The sequence below is a fragment of the Penaeus vannamei genome, chromosome 31, assembly GCF_042767895.1.
Source record: "Penaeus vannamei isolate JL-2024 chromosome 31, ASM4276789v1, whole genome shotgun sequence".
Taxonomy (NCBI): Eukaryota; Metazoa; Arthropoda; class Malacostraca; order Decapoda; family Penaeidae; genus Penaeus; species Penaeus vannamei.
In genome coordinates this window covers 7305402-7320401 of record NC_091579.1, presented here as the reverse complement: position 1 = coordinate 7320401, position 15000 = coordinate 7305402, and the positions used below count along the sequence as shown (strand labels likewise).

Below are 15000 nucleotides of genomic sequence, written 5' to 3'. Positions count from 1 at the left end.
GGATGTGAGGGGATCGTAGGACGCCCGCGAGGACGAAGACCGATCGTCTGCGCGGAAGTACCCGACGCCGTGGATGGTTCGGGAGGCTCCCGCAATGGGCACACCCGCGGGAGGGGCGGCCATCGGCTCTACGCCGTCCTCCGTCAGGGAGTAGATAGGAGCAACCACCATCCTGCCGTCCCCGTCGCCCACCCGGGACACCCCTTGCGCCACCGGGGGGACGGGCCCGCCTGCCACCACGTCCTCCAGCCGCTCCACAACCTGGTCAACGTGAACGAACTCGAGCATCAGGTCGTCCTTTTTGGGCAGCGCAGGAGCGTGTCGCGCCGCGCTCTCGCTCTTCGCTGGTTGGGCCTCGGACGCCTGCAGCCTCTTCCTGTACTTCCCTTGGTACTCCTGCCGGTGCACCCGCCGCATGTGCTTGGCCAGCACGTTGGGCTTAGCGAAGCACTGCTCGCACACCTGGCACACGTGCGGCTTCTCGCCCGTGTGCATCCGCCGGTGGTAGGTGAGCTGCGACGAGATCTTGAACCTGAGGCCGCAAAACTCGCACACAAATTTCCTCACGTTGTGGTGGACGCCGGCGACATGCGTGCGCAGGTCAGACGGCATCACGAACTTCTTCCCGCACACTTCACACAGGTGCCTTCGGGCCGCCTGCCCCAGGTGATTCCTCTTGCGGTGGCTGAGCAGATTAGAGGCGTCGTGGAAGACGGCGGGGCACTCGGGGCACGGGTAGGAGATCTTCTTGGTGTGGCAGTCGTTGATGTGCCTCTTGAGGCAGTGCGGGGCCAGGAGCGTCTTGCACTCCGGGCACGGGACGCGTTTGTGCTTGGCGACGTGCCGAGCGAAAAGTGATGCCCGAACTTTCTTGTGGCACACTTTGCACTCACGGCTCTTAGCGCCATCCTCCGCCTGCCCCCGGGCTGCCCTTACCTCGCCATCCTGTGCCGCCTCTGCCAAGCTTCTGTCTTTATGGCGGGTCCTCAGGTGGCTGAGGTAGCCCATAAACCTCCCCTTTACGTCCTCATTGCACACAGCACACCTTACGGCCTTGAGGTCAGAATGGACCTTCTTGAAGTGTTCCTTCGCAAGGCTAAGGTTGGGCAGGACGTCAGTGCAAGCAGGGCACTGGACATCGGAGGAGCAGTGTGCTTCCTCCTTGAGGCGAGGAGGGCTGGCAGACGATCCTCTCGGCCTGTCCGTTGTGCCGGCGTCCCCCTCCGCCTTCTGCGTCTGGTCTAGGGGAGGCGCCAAGGCAGTCTGGGCAGCCATCTTGGCCGGGGAGTCTGGGAGCTTCCTCCGCAGGCTACGCGTGCTGGTGGCGGCGGCAACAGCGGCTCCCTGGAACACCAAGACTGCTGGTTCACACTTCCAGGAAGGATAGAGGGACACTGTGCCAGTAGCACTCTGCAATTGTTTATGACAAGAATTGACCTAGGGATTACTGCCCCCCGTGCGAAAATCATACTCCATGCCGACTTCCCTTCTCCAGATCTCACACAGTATATTCTCTTGCCAGATAATCAGCATGTATATCAATAAAGATAACGAGTATCTGCCCTTTCTACCTAAGCATAAATATGCAAATAATTATGTAAACAGAAACTACAAGAGTAAATTAAGTTAGATCTGTGCTTTTGCTAGCATAGACCATTTCTTTGGCAGCCAACTTCGGGTAAACAAGAAATCTGTGCCAGAAATAAGTAAACAAACTCTGGTAGTTTCATGCAATTTTCATAATGAACAGACCAAATTGTTTGCTAGAAATTCATGATCTTGAATTATTTGTGTCATGCGTGTTCTGTGATTTTCGGTTTTGTTGACAGACACTTCTGGCGTCAACGATATTGATTTGTAACAACTCACGGTAATTCAAATGAACTAGACAACATGGCTCTTCCACTTTTCTATAGTATTTGACTTCCAGGCCTCTCATTCTCTTTTAGCTTTTATTCTATCAAATGCATAATACTGAGCCGACTCACGAGACCCTTCATTCTGACTCATCTTCCGCACTCGGTCTGCAGGTACACATACGGACGCACACTTACACATTTTTACACATACGGTCTAGGTCCAAAGTCCCAGAACCATCCCTCCCCTCCCCCTCGCACCGGTCTGCGGGTAGCACGAGGGGAGGGGTCAGAGAGGAGGGGGAGGGGTCAGAGAGGAGGGGGAGGGGTCAGAGAGGAGGGGAGATGGGTCAGAGAGGAGGGGGGGGGAGGTCAGCGAGGAGGGGAGATGGGTCAGAGAGGAGAGGGAGGGGTCTGCGAGGAGGGGAGATGGGTCAGAGAGGAGGGGGGAGGGGTCAGAGAGAAGGGGAGATGGGTCAGAGAGGAGGGGAGATGGGTCAGAGAGGAGGGGGAGGGGTCAGAGAGGAGGGGGAGGGGTCAGAGAGGAGAGGGATGGGTCTGAGAGGAGGGGGAGGGGTCAGAGAGGAGGGGGAGGGGGACGGGTCAGCGAGGAGGGGAGATGGGTCAGAGGAGGGGGATGGGTCAGCAAGGAGGGGGTACGGGTCAGGGTCTCACCCAATTACAAATTACACACAGCGTACCGAATAGCACGAATTGGCTACCTCAGGTTCTTCGTGTATCCGGCTTTATATTGAGTAATCGATAGATAATGTTCAAGGCGCAAACATGAAACCATCGTGTAACAATTCGGTTGTTTCGCGCCGCAATTTCATCGTCTCGAAACGTTATCCACTCGTGTACACACTGGCACGTTCTGCCGCCCCAAACTACTGTATCTTATCATACTTAAGAGTTTAAGATTTTGTGTAAATAATTACTATCTTAAAGGCACCGTAAATAATAATGATTTGCATTGGGTTTTCTTTTGGCCACGGTTTAACGTTTTTATAAACCCCTTCGACGGATATTCCTAGATGCGCCACTGGTTAGGAGAGTCAAGTAGGGACAGCTCATGATGGCGACCGCAAGGTAGTTCTCCAACTATGCCGGTCACAAAAAGTTGCCGATTTTGTCACTTTCCAACATTTTTTTTTTTTTTTTTTTTTTTTTGCATTTGGGCGAACTTTCTCACTGCCAAGCTACAAATCTGCTGAATTAGACACCACGAACTCTCTTATCTTTACAACTATACTCGGGATCAGCTTCATACTGAATTTTATAATGATGACAACGACCACTTGAGTAACTTCGAGAAGGCTATACTGTACAGCTCATGAACGATGTGCTTTTATTTAATAGAATGAGTGATCAGTCTGCTGCAAATACCGAAGACAGAAAAAAAAACTAATTCGAGTGAAAGACAGAGAGTATCTGGTTAAATCACGTCGCCCCGAACCTTTTCCATTCGCGTCTAACTCCATATCGCCGCCACGGATGATCCCTTCCCATCTACTTTCGTATTTTTCAGTCCAGCCGCCCTCACCCTCGACGACACTCAGTGGCCGTGATTTGCATTCAGTCACGGTCAAAACTCTTGTCAAGCCTGTTTCGAATTCCATCTCTTGTCAAGCCTGTTTCGAATTTCATCTCTTGTCAAGCCTGTTTCGAACTTCATCTCTTGTCAAGCCTGTTTCGAACTTCATCTCTTGTCAAGCCTGTTTCGAACTTTATCTCTTGTCAAGCCTGTTTCGAATTTCATCTCTTGTCAAGCCTGTTTCGAATTTCATCTCTTGTCAAGCCTGTTTCGAATTTCATCTCTTGTCAAGCCTGTTTCGAATTTCATCTCTTGTCAAGCCTGTTTCGAACTTTATCTCTTGTCAAGCCTGTTTCGAATTTCATCTCTTGTCAAGCCTGTTTCGAATTTCATCTCTTGTCAAGCCTGTTTCGAATTTCATCTCTTGTCAAGCCTGTTTCGAATTTCATCTCTTGTCAAGCCTGTTCCGAATTCCATTTCGAACATACGCTTCACGCCACACCCCTTGTATAGGGTAAGACAGACTCGAAGCTTCAGTTGATCAAATGACTCTTGTTCGTCATTGCACGTGTTGGGCGACGTACGATTCGCTCCCACGCTTCTCCCTTGGTCGCTGCCATAATTCTATGCTTTATCGTGTCGTTGATCCTTGGTATAATAGTTGCCACCATGAATACTGATTTTTTAAGTGTAATCCATTTTTTTTTCTCAAATATAAAAGGCTAGCTCATACACAAATAAACATGTAATTTTCATAAGACCTTTATTGCAAAAATTACCTCATCACTGGGATTGTAAAAGTTTTTCATCCTTACATATGGATCAGTGTCTGAATTTAAACCTTTGGGAATGACACAAGACTGAAAATTTACACTGCAAAAAATAGATAAGTTATTTGAATTTTTAATTAAATAACGTACTTCCATCAAAATAAACATAAGAAAAGATCATAATCTTCCCACATCCCCCTGCATAACAATGAAATGTAAACAAAAATAAATAAAGAAAAAAATAAACAATTTTCAGTTTCCGATTTTAACTCTCATAGACCACGTAGACCACCCCGTCCTGCTCCACGTCGTAGCTCTGGCCCTGGCCGAGGTCCTGCACGCTGCCCACGGCCGAGATGACCTCGCCGCCCATCTCCATGGGCACGGTGATCTGAACTATCTCGGGGATGGGCGCCGACCCGTCCTCCAGCCCCTCGGCAAGTTCCGTGGCCCGCGCGTCCTCCTGGCCGGCCTGCTGCGCGTTGCGCCGGCGGGGCTGGCCGCGCTGCTCCTGGCTCTTGGGCCGCCCCTGCTTGAAATAGACGCCCGGGTACTGCGCGCGGTGGTCGTGCTCCATGTGGCGCTTGAGGTAGGATGGCACCCGGAACGACCTGCCGCACAGGGTGCACTGGTGGGGCCTCTCCCCCGTGTGCAGCCTCTGGTGGTACGTGAGGGACACCTTGCTCTTGTAGCCCTTGCTGCACGTCGTGCACCAGTAGTTCCTCTCTCCGTGGTGGACGCGCGACAGGTGGATGCGCAGGTCGGCGGGGGTGAGGAAACCCTTCTTGCACGTGTGGCAGATGTGCTTCCGCACCTCCTGCCCCATGTGAACCCGCTTCATGTGGAAGTGGAAACTGGCCTTGTTGTGGTACACTGCTCCACACTGTCGACATTCATACTTTTTCTCTTTGGTGTGGAGGTTCATGTGGATCTCCAGGTTCTTGACTGTGATGCCGCACACCTCGCACGTCTGCATGGCTTGGCTGTGGTTGCGCATGTGGTACTTCCACTGAACTTTGTGAGCAAAGGACTCCCCGCAGATCTTGCATCTCACTGGCCGCTTGTCATAGCCGGCCTCTTTCGGGTGCTTGAACTTCAGGTGCTGAACGTACGTGGAGTAGTTCTTGAGTGTGATCGGGCAGTACTTGCAGCAGAAGCCGTCCACCTCAGGGTGCGCGCCCAACAAGTGCCTCTTCAGCTGGTCCACCTGCCGGAACTTGAGCTTGCACGCGGGGCACTGGTGCGAGCCGTACTTGTGGCCCCACTTGTGGGACAGGAGCATCCACTCGGTGCGGAACTTGCGCTCGCACTCGTCGCACTTGTAGGCGAACGACTCGGGATGGTCCTTGTACTTGTGGTGGTAGAGCTGCGTGGCGAACATGAAGCTGGAGCGGCACAGGTTGCAGGCGTGCGGCTGCGTCTCGCCGTTCGCCAGGGCAACGTCCTCGTGGTCCAGCATGTGCTTGTGGAAGTCAAAGGCCAGCACCTCCTTCAGACACAGCTCGCACACCCGAACGCCCCCACGCCCGTGCTCGCGGGCCTCGTGAGCCTCAAAACTTTCGTAATCATTAAAACTTAAATTGCAGTGTGAGCAGCTGATCGCATACCCCGACTTGTGGCAGAGGTCCAGGTGGGCCAGCAAGTGGTCCCTGATGGAGAACCGCACCGGACACACCGGGCACGTCATCACTCCGTTGAAGTGGTGGACCACATGCACCTTGAGGGACGAAGCATCCTTGCACAGCTCGCCGCACAGGCGGCACTGCCTCGCCACGCTGTCGTGACACTTGTCCATGTGACGCTCCATCGACACGCTCACGAGGGACGAGAAACCACAGTATGCACACTTCAGACCGTCCTGGTCAGCGCCTCGACTCGCTTTGGTTTTTCTCAACTTGTCAGTGTCCTTGCTGTCTGGCGCCGGCCTCTTCCGCGGCGCCCCGCCCTCGCCCGCGGGAGCCTCTTCGCCCCCCTCACCCCCACTGTCCCCCTGTTCCTCCACCTTGTCGATGACGACGCTCTCGGCGCCCTCGAAGGGCTCCAGCAGCGTCTCCAGGTACTGTTGGTAGGCTTGTTTGTTGTGCTCGTCCAGGTGCTCGTCGTAGGCCTCCTTCACGTTGAAGTCGCAGTCGCACCAGATGCAGCTCAGGTTGATGGGCACGGGGGCGTTGTCCCCCGTCGCCTCCTCCTTCATCTCCATGAGCAGGTCCTCCTGGTGCTGCGCCGCCGCCACCGAGCTCCCGGCCAAGATGCGCTGCGCGTCGACATTGGGGTGCTCGTAGCGGACGTGGCGCCGCAGCTGCGACTGGAAGGAGAAGGCGGCGCCGCACACGGGGCACGCAGGCCGGCCAGAGGCAGCGGAAGTGGCATCATCGGCACCGTCACCTGCACCCCCTCCCTTCCTCAACCACACCGCCTCTGCCTGCAAAGACCAAACACTGGGCATCAGTACGGGCCCCGTGTGCGCGCTGCCGCCGCCGCCTCCCACGCCCTCTCCGGCACACGCAGGTATTCCCTTCCCCTTCTCCCTCTCTTACTCTCTCTTTCGCGCTCTCACTCTCACTCTCGAACAACCAGGTATTTTTCCACATAGATTTTTCGCGGAACTCAGAAATGTGATTCTTATGTGGTATCTCTAAATAGCACATGCACGTCAATGACTCATCGCACAAAATAAAATGTATATTCTTAAAACATTTTCTTCCTATCCATCCCACAATAATTCAGTCATACATTATATATAACATTTACATAAGTACTTATTCAAATACATATAATATATATATATATGTGTGTGTGTGTGTGTGTGTGTGTGTGTGTGTGTGTGTGTGTGTGTGTGTGTGTGTGTGTGTGTGTGTGTGTGTGTGTGTGTGTGTGTGTGATATTTTTCTATCATTCCATATATATATATATATATATATATATATATATATATATATATATATATATATATATATATATATATTAATTGCATATATGTGTATACTGTTTATATTTTAAATGCATACATGACTTTCATCTTGTCACCTGAACAGTTTAGCATTAAATTTTTCGTGTATTACATCACCTTTCTTTATCAACCTCCAATGTATTTCTGAATACCTTAAATCCTGCCTTTATTTTGCACAATTATGCATAATGTTATTTTTAAGATATATATTGTATTATAGTCTTACACCTTGGTAAAGAAGAAAACTCATAATCATAAAAAATATTTTATTTGCGGCACTAGTTTCCCTATAAAATTTCATAAATGACAAATGTATGAACTTTGCTTTACACAGTGTGCATTTGTAACAAAAATAACCCCCATATTATGATACGATTCACAACTGTCAATCTAATTTGCATCTTATGGCCCTAATCTCTTAAGGCGTGATTCCTTTGACTACGGATACATGCAACCATCGTGAGAACTTGCAACAAAAATCTCAGATGAAGTTTCCGCTTTTCGTGATTCGACAATTCCCAATTGGTGGAAACCGAAAGATATATTTCAAACCACTGTAGAAACTCGCATATGGGTCAATTTTGTATCACCTCTGCCCCATGGAAAAGTTTTTTTTCACAGAAATTACAAGACGTAATACTCGGTGGCATATTCGAAGTTAAACCTGTATAGTTCTGATTTGTTCATGATTTCAACCTTCATAATGTGGACCACTTTCTTAAAATTTCGAAAGGCATCATTCAAGACTGAAATTGCAAAACCAAAACAGGAAATCTAAATCAAAGAGGTTTGACCGATTTTTTTCCCAGTAAATACAATTAAGCTCGGCAATGTAATCTTGTACAGAAAATTAGGGCCATGTAAAATAACGACCATATTAATATTCTTTATAGTATTTTGCAATTAAACCCAATATAATAATATATTAAAATATCTGCTATGACATAAGGCATACTGACCTATAATCACTCCAAGAAATAAACAGTCAATCGGATGTAGTAAAACACTCAATGTAAAAATATGAATAAAAATCATCCTTAACAGGAGAGCATCAAGCGATCACCATAAATGACAAGAACCAACAACTTCGCCACACACACAGAGCTATGGAGCTTGGACTGGTTCTTGACTTGACCATAAATCACCAAAGAGGAATGTATTAACATTGTTATTGACAAACTATGCGGGCGGCGTTTGTTGGCCTTTGCTGCAGCACCAATCGATACAGAGTCATTGCTGGAATACCATCAAACATTCGACTGCGCCGTTACATGTCAAGTAAATCTAAATAGCATCATTTAAGTATCTTCCACGATAGCAGAGATTATTTCTCTGTATTTTGTACTTGATCATAAAGGTAGCCCTTCCAGATCATAGCGGTGCGATATAGCATGGCCAGACAGTGTCGCGAACATGTAGTTGCAGTGCTTCGGTGTCCCTGGCGTCTGCAATGGTTGCTGAATTCAGGTGCCAATGAAACCACGACCTTGGCGCACGGCGAGGCGATGGACTACTCAAGCACACTCTGATGAGTTCAGGTACAGTGTCAAGAGGGGGCAGGGAGGAGAGGGGAGGGAGGGAGGGAGGGAGGGAGAGGGGGGAGAGAGGGAGAGGGGGGAGAGAGGGAGAGGGAGAGAGAGAGAGAGAGAGAGAGAGAGAGAGAGAGAGAGAGAGAGAGAGAGAGAGAGAGAGAGAGAGAGAGAGAGAGAGAGAGAGAGAGAGAGAGAGAGAGAGAGAGAGAGAGAGAGAGAGAGGAGGGAGAGGGAGAGGGAGAGGGAGAGGAGAGGGGAGAGGGAGAGGGAGAAGGGAGAAGGAGAAGAGGAGAGAGGGAGAAGGAAAGGAGAAGGAGAAGAAGGAGAAGGAGAGGAGGAGAGAGAGAGAGGAGAAGGAGAGGGAGAAGGGAGAAGGGGAGAGGAGAGGGAAGAAGGAGGGAGAGGGAGAGAGAGGGAGAGGAGAGAGAGAGAGAGAGAGAGAGAGAGAGAGAGAGAGAGAGAGGGAGAGAGAGAGAGAGAGAGAGAGACAAAAAAGAGAAAGAAAGAGAGAGACAAAGAGAAAGAGAAAGAGAAAAGAAAGAGAGAGAAAGACAGACAGACAGAGAGAGAGAGAGAGAGAGAGAGAGAGAGAGAGAGGGAGAGAGAGAGAGAGGGAGGAGGGAGAGGAAGAGGGAGAGGGAGATAAAAAGAAAGCGGGAGAGGAGGGGAGAGAGAGGGATGGAGGAGAGGGAGAGAGGGAGAGGAAGAGGGAGAGGCAGATAAAATGATAGAGAGAGAGAGAGAGAGATGAGAGAGAGAGAGAGAGAGAGAGAGAGAGAGAGAGAGAGAGAGAGAGAGAGAGAGAGAGAGAGAGAGAGAGAGAGAGAGAGAGAGAGAGAGAGAGACATATATATACATATCAAATTAACATATACAAAAATATACAAAATACGTACGTACGTACATGCGCACATACAGTACATACATTCATGGCGTTTTGTACCTCATCTACGTGTCGTCCATGACCTGGATTATATAAACGCCTTCCTCTACCGTGATAATCTGCGACTCGCCCATTGGCACACCCACGCTCTCCACCCCGGCCACGCCCTCCATGTCCACGCCTTCTACCCCCTCCACCATGCCCATGTCCCCCACCACGCTCATGCCCCCGATCCCCACTTCGTCTCCAATCACGACCGCCTTCGTGACCCCGAGGTCGAGGTCAGTGGAGGTGAGTGGCGCAGCCTCCCCGCCCTCGGGCTCAGCCCCCAAGGCCTTGGGCGCCCCCAGGCCGGTGCCCGCGCGCCGCTGCGGCTTGCGGTAAAGGTACGCGTACGGGAGGTGATGCGTGCCCTCCATGTGCGTCTTGAGCATCGAGGGCCGGTGGAAGCCCTGGCCGCACTCCTGGCACTTGTAGGGCCGCTCCCCCCGGTGCACCTTCAGATGGTAGGTGAGCGCCGACTTGTTCTTGTAGCGCTTGCCGCATATCTCGCAGAAGAACTGGCGCTTGTGGAGGTGGACCTGCTCGTCGTGGGTTCGCAGGAGGGCGCTGCTGATGAAACTCTTGCCGCAAACCTTGCACGCGTGCGCCCTGGCACTGGGGTCGTGGCGCAGTTTGTGGTGTGCCAAGAGGCTTGACCGCTGGAAAAACACCTCGCCGCAGTCCTCGCACGGGAACTGGATGGCTCTCGTGTGGAGGTTCATGTGGACATCCACGTGGACGAAGAACTTCTTGCAGACTGGGCATTCCTGTTTGGGAGCATTTAGCTTCTTCAGGCCATGCTCCCTGGCCAAGTGCTGGTTCATCAAGATGCGGCTGGCCAGCTTCTCCCCGCACTCGCTGCAAGTCAGGTCTGCGCGATCCTCTAGTAAGTCGGCATGAGCTGTCTGGCAGTGATAGATGTACTTACTGTACGAGGTCAGGCGGCTTTCACAGTACTCGCAGGGTATTGAGGTCACGTCTGCATGAGCTTTGGAAAAATGGCTCTCGACATGATGCCGGTGCCTGAACCTGAGCTTGCATATGGGGCACCAGCAGGAGCCGCTCCTGTGGCCTTCCACATGCAGCTCCAGGGCCCGCTTCCCTTTAAACCGGTGGCCACACATTACACACTCATTCGCAAACTTATACGGATGGAGGGAGTAGTTGTGCCGAGACAAAGCCGCTGCACTGGAGAACACGAGCTTGCAATCCAGACACCTCTGGACTTGCATTTTGCTCAGCCTGCCCCGCTTCCGCCGCCTGACGATCCGCCTGGGCGCCGAGAGTTGCGCCGGAAGAGGCACCGGCTTCTGTATGACCCTGTGCTCCTCGAGGTGCTCCTCCGTCTCGTCGCGGGGGTGGAGTTCGCCGCACTGCTCGCACGTGACGGCCTCGTCGACATCGCCCTGGCCGGCCTGGTGCGGCTCGTGTCTGTGCCGTCGGTACTCATCGAAGCTGCCTGTGGTGAACTCACAAAACTCACACTTGATTAAGAAGTCCCCAGTATGCTGGGCTTCCATGTGCCGCAGGAAGGGATACTTCTTCCCAAAATGAACTGAACAGAATTCACACGAAAAAGAACCCAGGAAGTGTTCTACAATGTGAAGCTGCAGTTGCTTCTTATGCAGGAACCTCTCAGGGCAGAGCCTGCACACGTGCGGCAGTTCGTCTGGATGTGACAGCTTCATGTGAAATGACAAGTCTGCCATGCTGGCAAAGACAAGCTTGCAGTTGGTACAGTCTGTCATCTTTCTGGGGCGTCCCCGTCTGGGCAGGGACTGTGGCTCTGCAGAGGGCGCCTCGGCCAGACCTTTCTCCTTCAGCAGCTCAGCATATTTCTTCAGGCAATCGTTCACATGTTCATCCCGGTGTTCCTTCAGGAGCTGCTCGTCGGCCAGAGTCGCAGCGCAGAACTGGCACCGGTGGAGGGTGCCCTGGGCGCTGCCACCCCGATCCCGCTGGGTGGCACAGGCGGCAAGGTGCAGCTTGAGGCCTGCCAGTGTGCTCTCCTCCGCCCCGCAGCGCCCGCACTCGTAGTGGCAGCGGTGTGAGGCGACAGAGCGGGCCGAGGTGAGGGTGTGGCCGCAGGACCTGCAGGCCAGCGCCCACCGCCCCCACGAGTCCCGGCTGAGGCTAAGGTAGGACCTTAAATTGGGCGCGGCGTCCAGGAGCTGCAGGACCTCGTCCCCGGGAGACACTGCCAGGGACCCCTCTTTTACACCCTCAAGGAGACCCTCGTCATTGCCCTGAGGAAAATACGGCCTTTTGTACTACTCCTTCACACACTATCACTTCTTTAAAGCGACCAGTCATGCAAGAAATGGGCACATCTTGCACACTCTTCCCAAAAGTATGCAAGTCTGTCTCTGTGCAACCATTCCCATGAGACCTTTACCTTAACATTAACAAATAATATAAACAGGAACAGTATATTTTCGACATATATGCTGTCAATTTTCGTCCGCACTATAAGAAATTCAACTCTAACATACCCATATCGAAGTCATACAATAATATTGTTATTTTTACTATCACCATCGGATCGGGTCGGGTCAGGGAAGGGAAAAGTAGGGTAGGGTAGGGTAGGGTAGGGTAGGGTAGGGTAGGGTAGGGTAGGGTAGGGTAGGGTAGGGTAGGGTTGGGTAGGGTAGGGTAGGGTAGGGTAGGGTAGGGTAGGGTAGGGTAGGGTAGGGTAGGGTAGGGTAGGGTTGGGTAGGGTAGGGTAGGGTAGGGTAGGGTAGGGTAGGGTAGGGTAGGGTAGGGTAGGGTTGGGTTGGGGAGGGCAGGGCAGGGCAGGGCAGGGCAGGGCAGGGCAGGGCAGGGCAGGGCAGGGCAGGGCAGGGCAGGGCAGGGCAGGGCAGGGCAGGGCAGGGCAGGGCAGGGCAGGGCAGGGCAATAACAATAATAATTAATAATAATAAAGAGTAACAATAATAATAATAATAATAATAAGAGTAATAATAATAATAATAATAATAATAATAATAATAATAATAATAATAATAATAACAATAATAATAATAACAACAATACAAATAGTTATAATAACAATGATAGTAGTAACATAAAGAACAATCCTACAACCAATAACATTATGGAAACAAAAAAATGAAATAATAAAAATACAATGAATATTCTTGCAACATCATATGAAAAGCATAATGAAAACAATATCATGGATGAGTATGTCTTCTCAAAGTTTGAAAGGAAACCCAAGTTCTCCGTTCCAAACCTTTTTTCGAGTAAAACAAAAAAAAAATTCCTTTGTAATGCTAATGACCGCAAGCATAAGCAACTACCATTCACTGTAATTTTAAATCAAACAAACACAACAAAGAAGAACATTTGAATTTTCTTTCTCCAGGAATAATAATATATATTCATGGAGTCACATATATATCTTATCTTGTGCTTTTTTCCATTCCCTTTTTTTTTTCATCCAGTGAAATATGTATGAGAAAGCCTATATTACCATTACTATAGTTACAAATATTCATTTCATAATGAAAGCTATTTAGGAAATAATGAAATGCATACAGAAATTTTTGCTATATTTCCAAATGAACACATTCCATTATATACAAGACAATATATTATATGCAAATGTTACTTTGTACTTGGGTTAGTATATTACATGTTTAATAAGTTGGAACTTATTTTTTGACTTTGTGTAGACATATTCTTTAACATGAGACACTAGACATGACATCTGCTGTTTAAAGTTATATTCATAAATGCATTCATAACCACAAAAAAAAGAATAATAATAAGTTTTAAAAAACTGAAAGACTGTGGGACTTCATTCAACCAGTTCCACATAAATGACCTGCATGTCTCCTTGGTCATTTGTAACATCATGTTGCTGTTCCTTGTCCAACTCCTGTGAGAGGGCCTGCACCATTTGCAAGGAGGCTTCACTTTGTACCACATGCACAACATGGCCATCCTCCCCAACCTCTGTGATAAGCTGTGCACCATCCTCCCCGCCACCTGTGACTACCTGAACATCAAGATTTTGATTTCCAGATTCTCCCAGGATTGCCTCAGTGGCTGCATTCAAAGAATCTGGCAGAGCCGATCTAAAGTAACGCCTCGTTCTGTGGTGCAGCCCATGGGTGCGAGCTAAGTGTGTGGTTAGCTCAGAAGGACGGCTGAAGGCTGCTCCACATGAATTACAAGCATGAGGTCGTTCACCTGTATGAGTGCGCCTATGGTAAGTCAGATCTCCAGCCTTGAAGTAGGCCCTCCCACAAAATTCACACTTGTAACGTCTCTCATTGGTATGTGTAGCAGTATGACGCTGAAGCTCATTTTTTGTAATGTATGCCTTCCCACAAGTCTGACACACAAAACGTGAATAATGCTCCCGTAAATGGTGGCGCTTCACATGCTCAGAGAGCTTGCCTGGATTGAAGAATAACTCGCCACAATAGGAACATTCACTCTTGTGTTGTTTAGTGTGCTTTTCATTAACATGTGCAGCAAGGAGATACTTACTCATCTGTTTCCCACAATACGTGCACTTCACGAGCTCTGCATGACGACTGGACTTGTGCTGTGCCAGCTCTCGCCCAGAGTGGAATTTTTCCCCACATTTTGTGCAGCGAATATTTCGAGCCAATCCTAATTGATCAGGATGTCGAACAAGGACATGTGTAAAGAGTGCATTGATGGACTTTGCAATATGAGAGCAATGCTGACAATGAAAAGAGACAGTATCATGGTGTGTATTATCGCAATGGCTCCTTAAGTGGTGGAACTTTGCAAACTGTTGAGGGCATAATGGGCACTGTATTGCTCCTGTAGTGTGGGTTTCTGTGTGATCAAGAAGTGCACCATTAGACTGAAACTTCAGATAACAGATCTTACATTTGAACATTGGTTTTTCACCATGACTGCGCTGCATATGGCGCTTCATGGCCATTATTGACTTGAACTTCTTCTGGCAGTGACTGCACTCATTTCTGTCATCCTGCACAGATGATCCACTGAGAGCATCAGCTAAAGATGCTGCACCACCTTCTTCTTCTTGCCTGTTGGTAGCCTGCACCGACGCTTCTGCCTGGTGAGTCAGCATGTGAGAGCAATAGTCTCCCACATTCAGAAAAGAGTGCCTACACACCACACACATAAAGGCTGTAGGAATTTCAGCATGTGCACCATTCAGATGAGCAGTAAAAGCTCCTGCATCAGTGAAGCACTCAGAGCAAGCTGGACAAAGAAAACTTGGCCCATGAACACGCAGTACATGTCCACCTAGCTGGCGAAAAGTGCGGAAACGCATGTCACAGAGAGCACATGCACGGACCAGAGCTTCAGGATGGTACTCCGCAACATGGCGATCTATGTCTCCAAAGGGAATGACCCCACACAAGTCACAGGGTCTGTAGCTTGCAGGACGACGGCGGCGCAGGCGGGTCCCTTCAGAGGGGT

The 15000-nt window shown here is 50.0% G+C and overlaps 1 protein-coding gene across 6 annotated transcripts in view; it reads right to left on the bottom strand.

The window, feature by feature from the left end:
- Positions 1 to 15000, bottom strand: part of LOC113825560 (zinc finger protein 878) — a 51987-nt gene that overhangs the window by 5625 nt on the left and 31362 nt on the right. Inside the window, exon 6 of one of the 6 annotated variants that reach the window (XM_070143759.1) lies at positions 1 to 1344. This exon is cut by the window's left edge and continues 818 nt beyond it. The exons of 2 other annotated variants lie outside the window; for them this stretch is intronic. In XM_070143759.1, the coding sequence (XP_069999860.1) occupies positions 1 to 1344 (1344 nt within the window). Of the gene's footprint in view, positions 1345 to 4139; positions 6583 to 9455; positions 11814 to 13105 lie in introns of those variants that run through there. 3 more of the 6 variants (XM_070143753.1, XM_070143752.1, XM_070143758.1) reach the window with 3 other exon arrangements.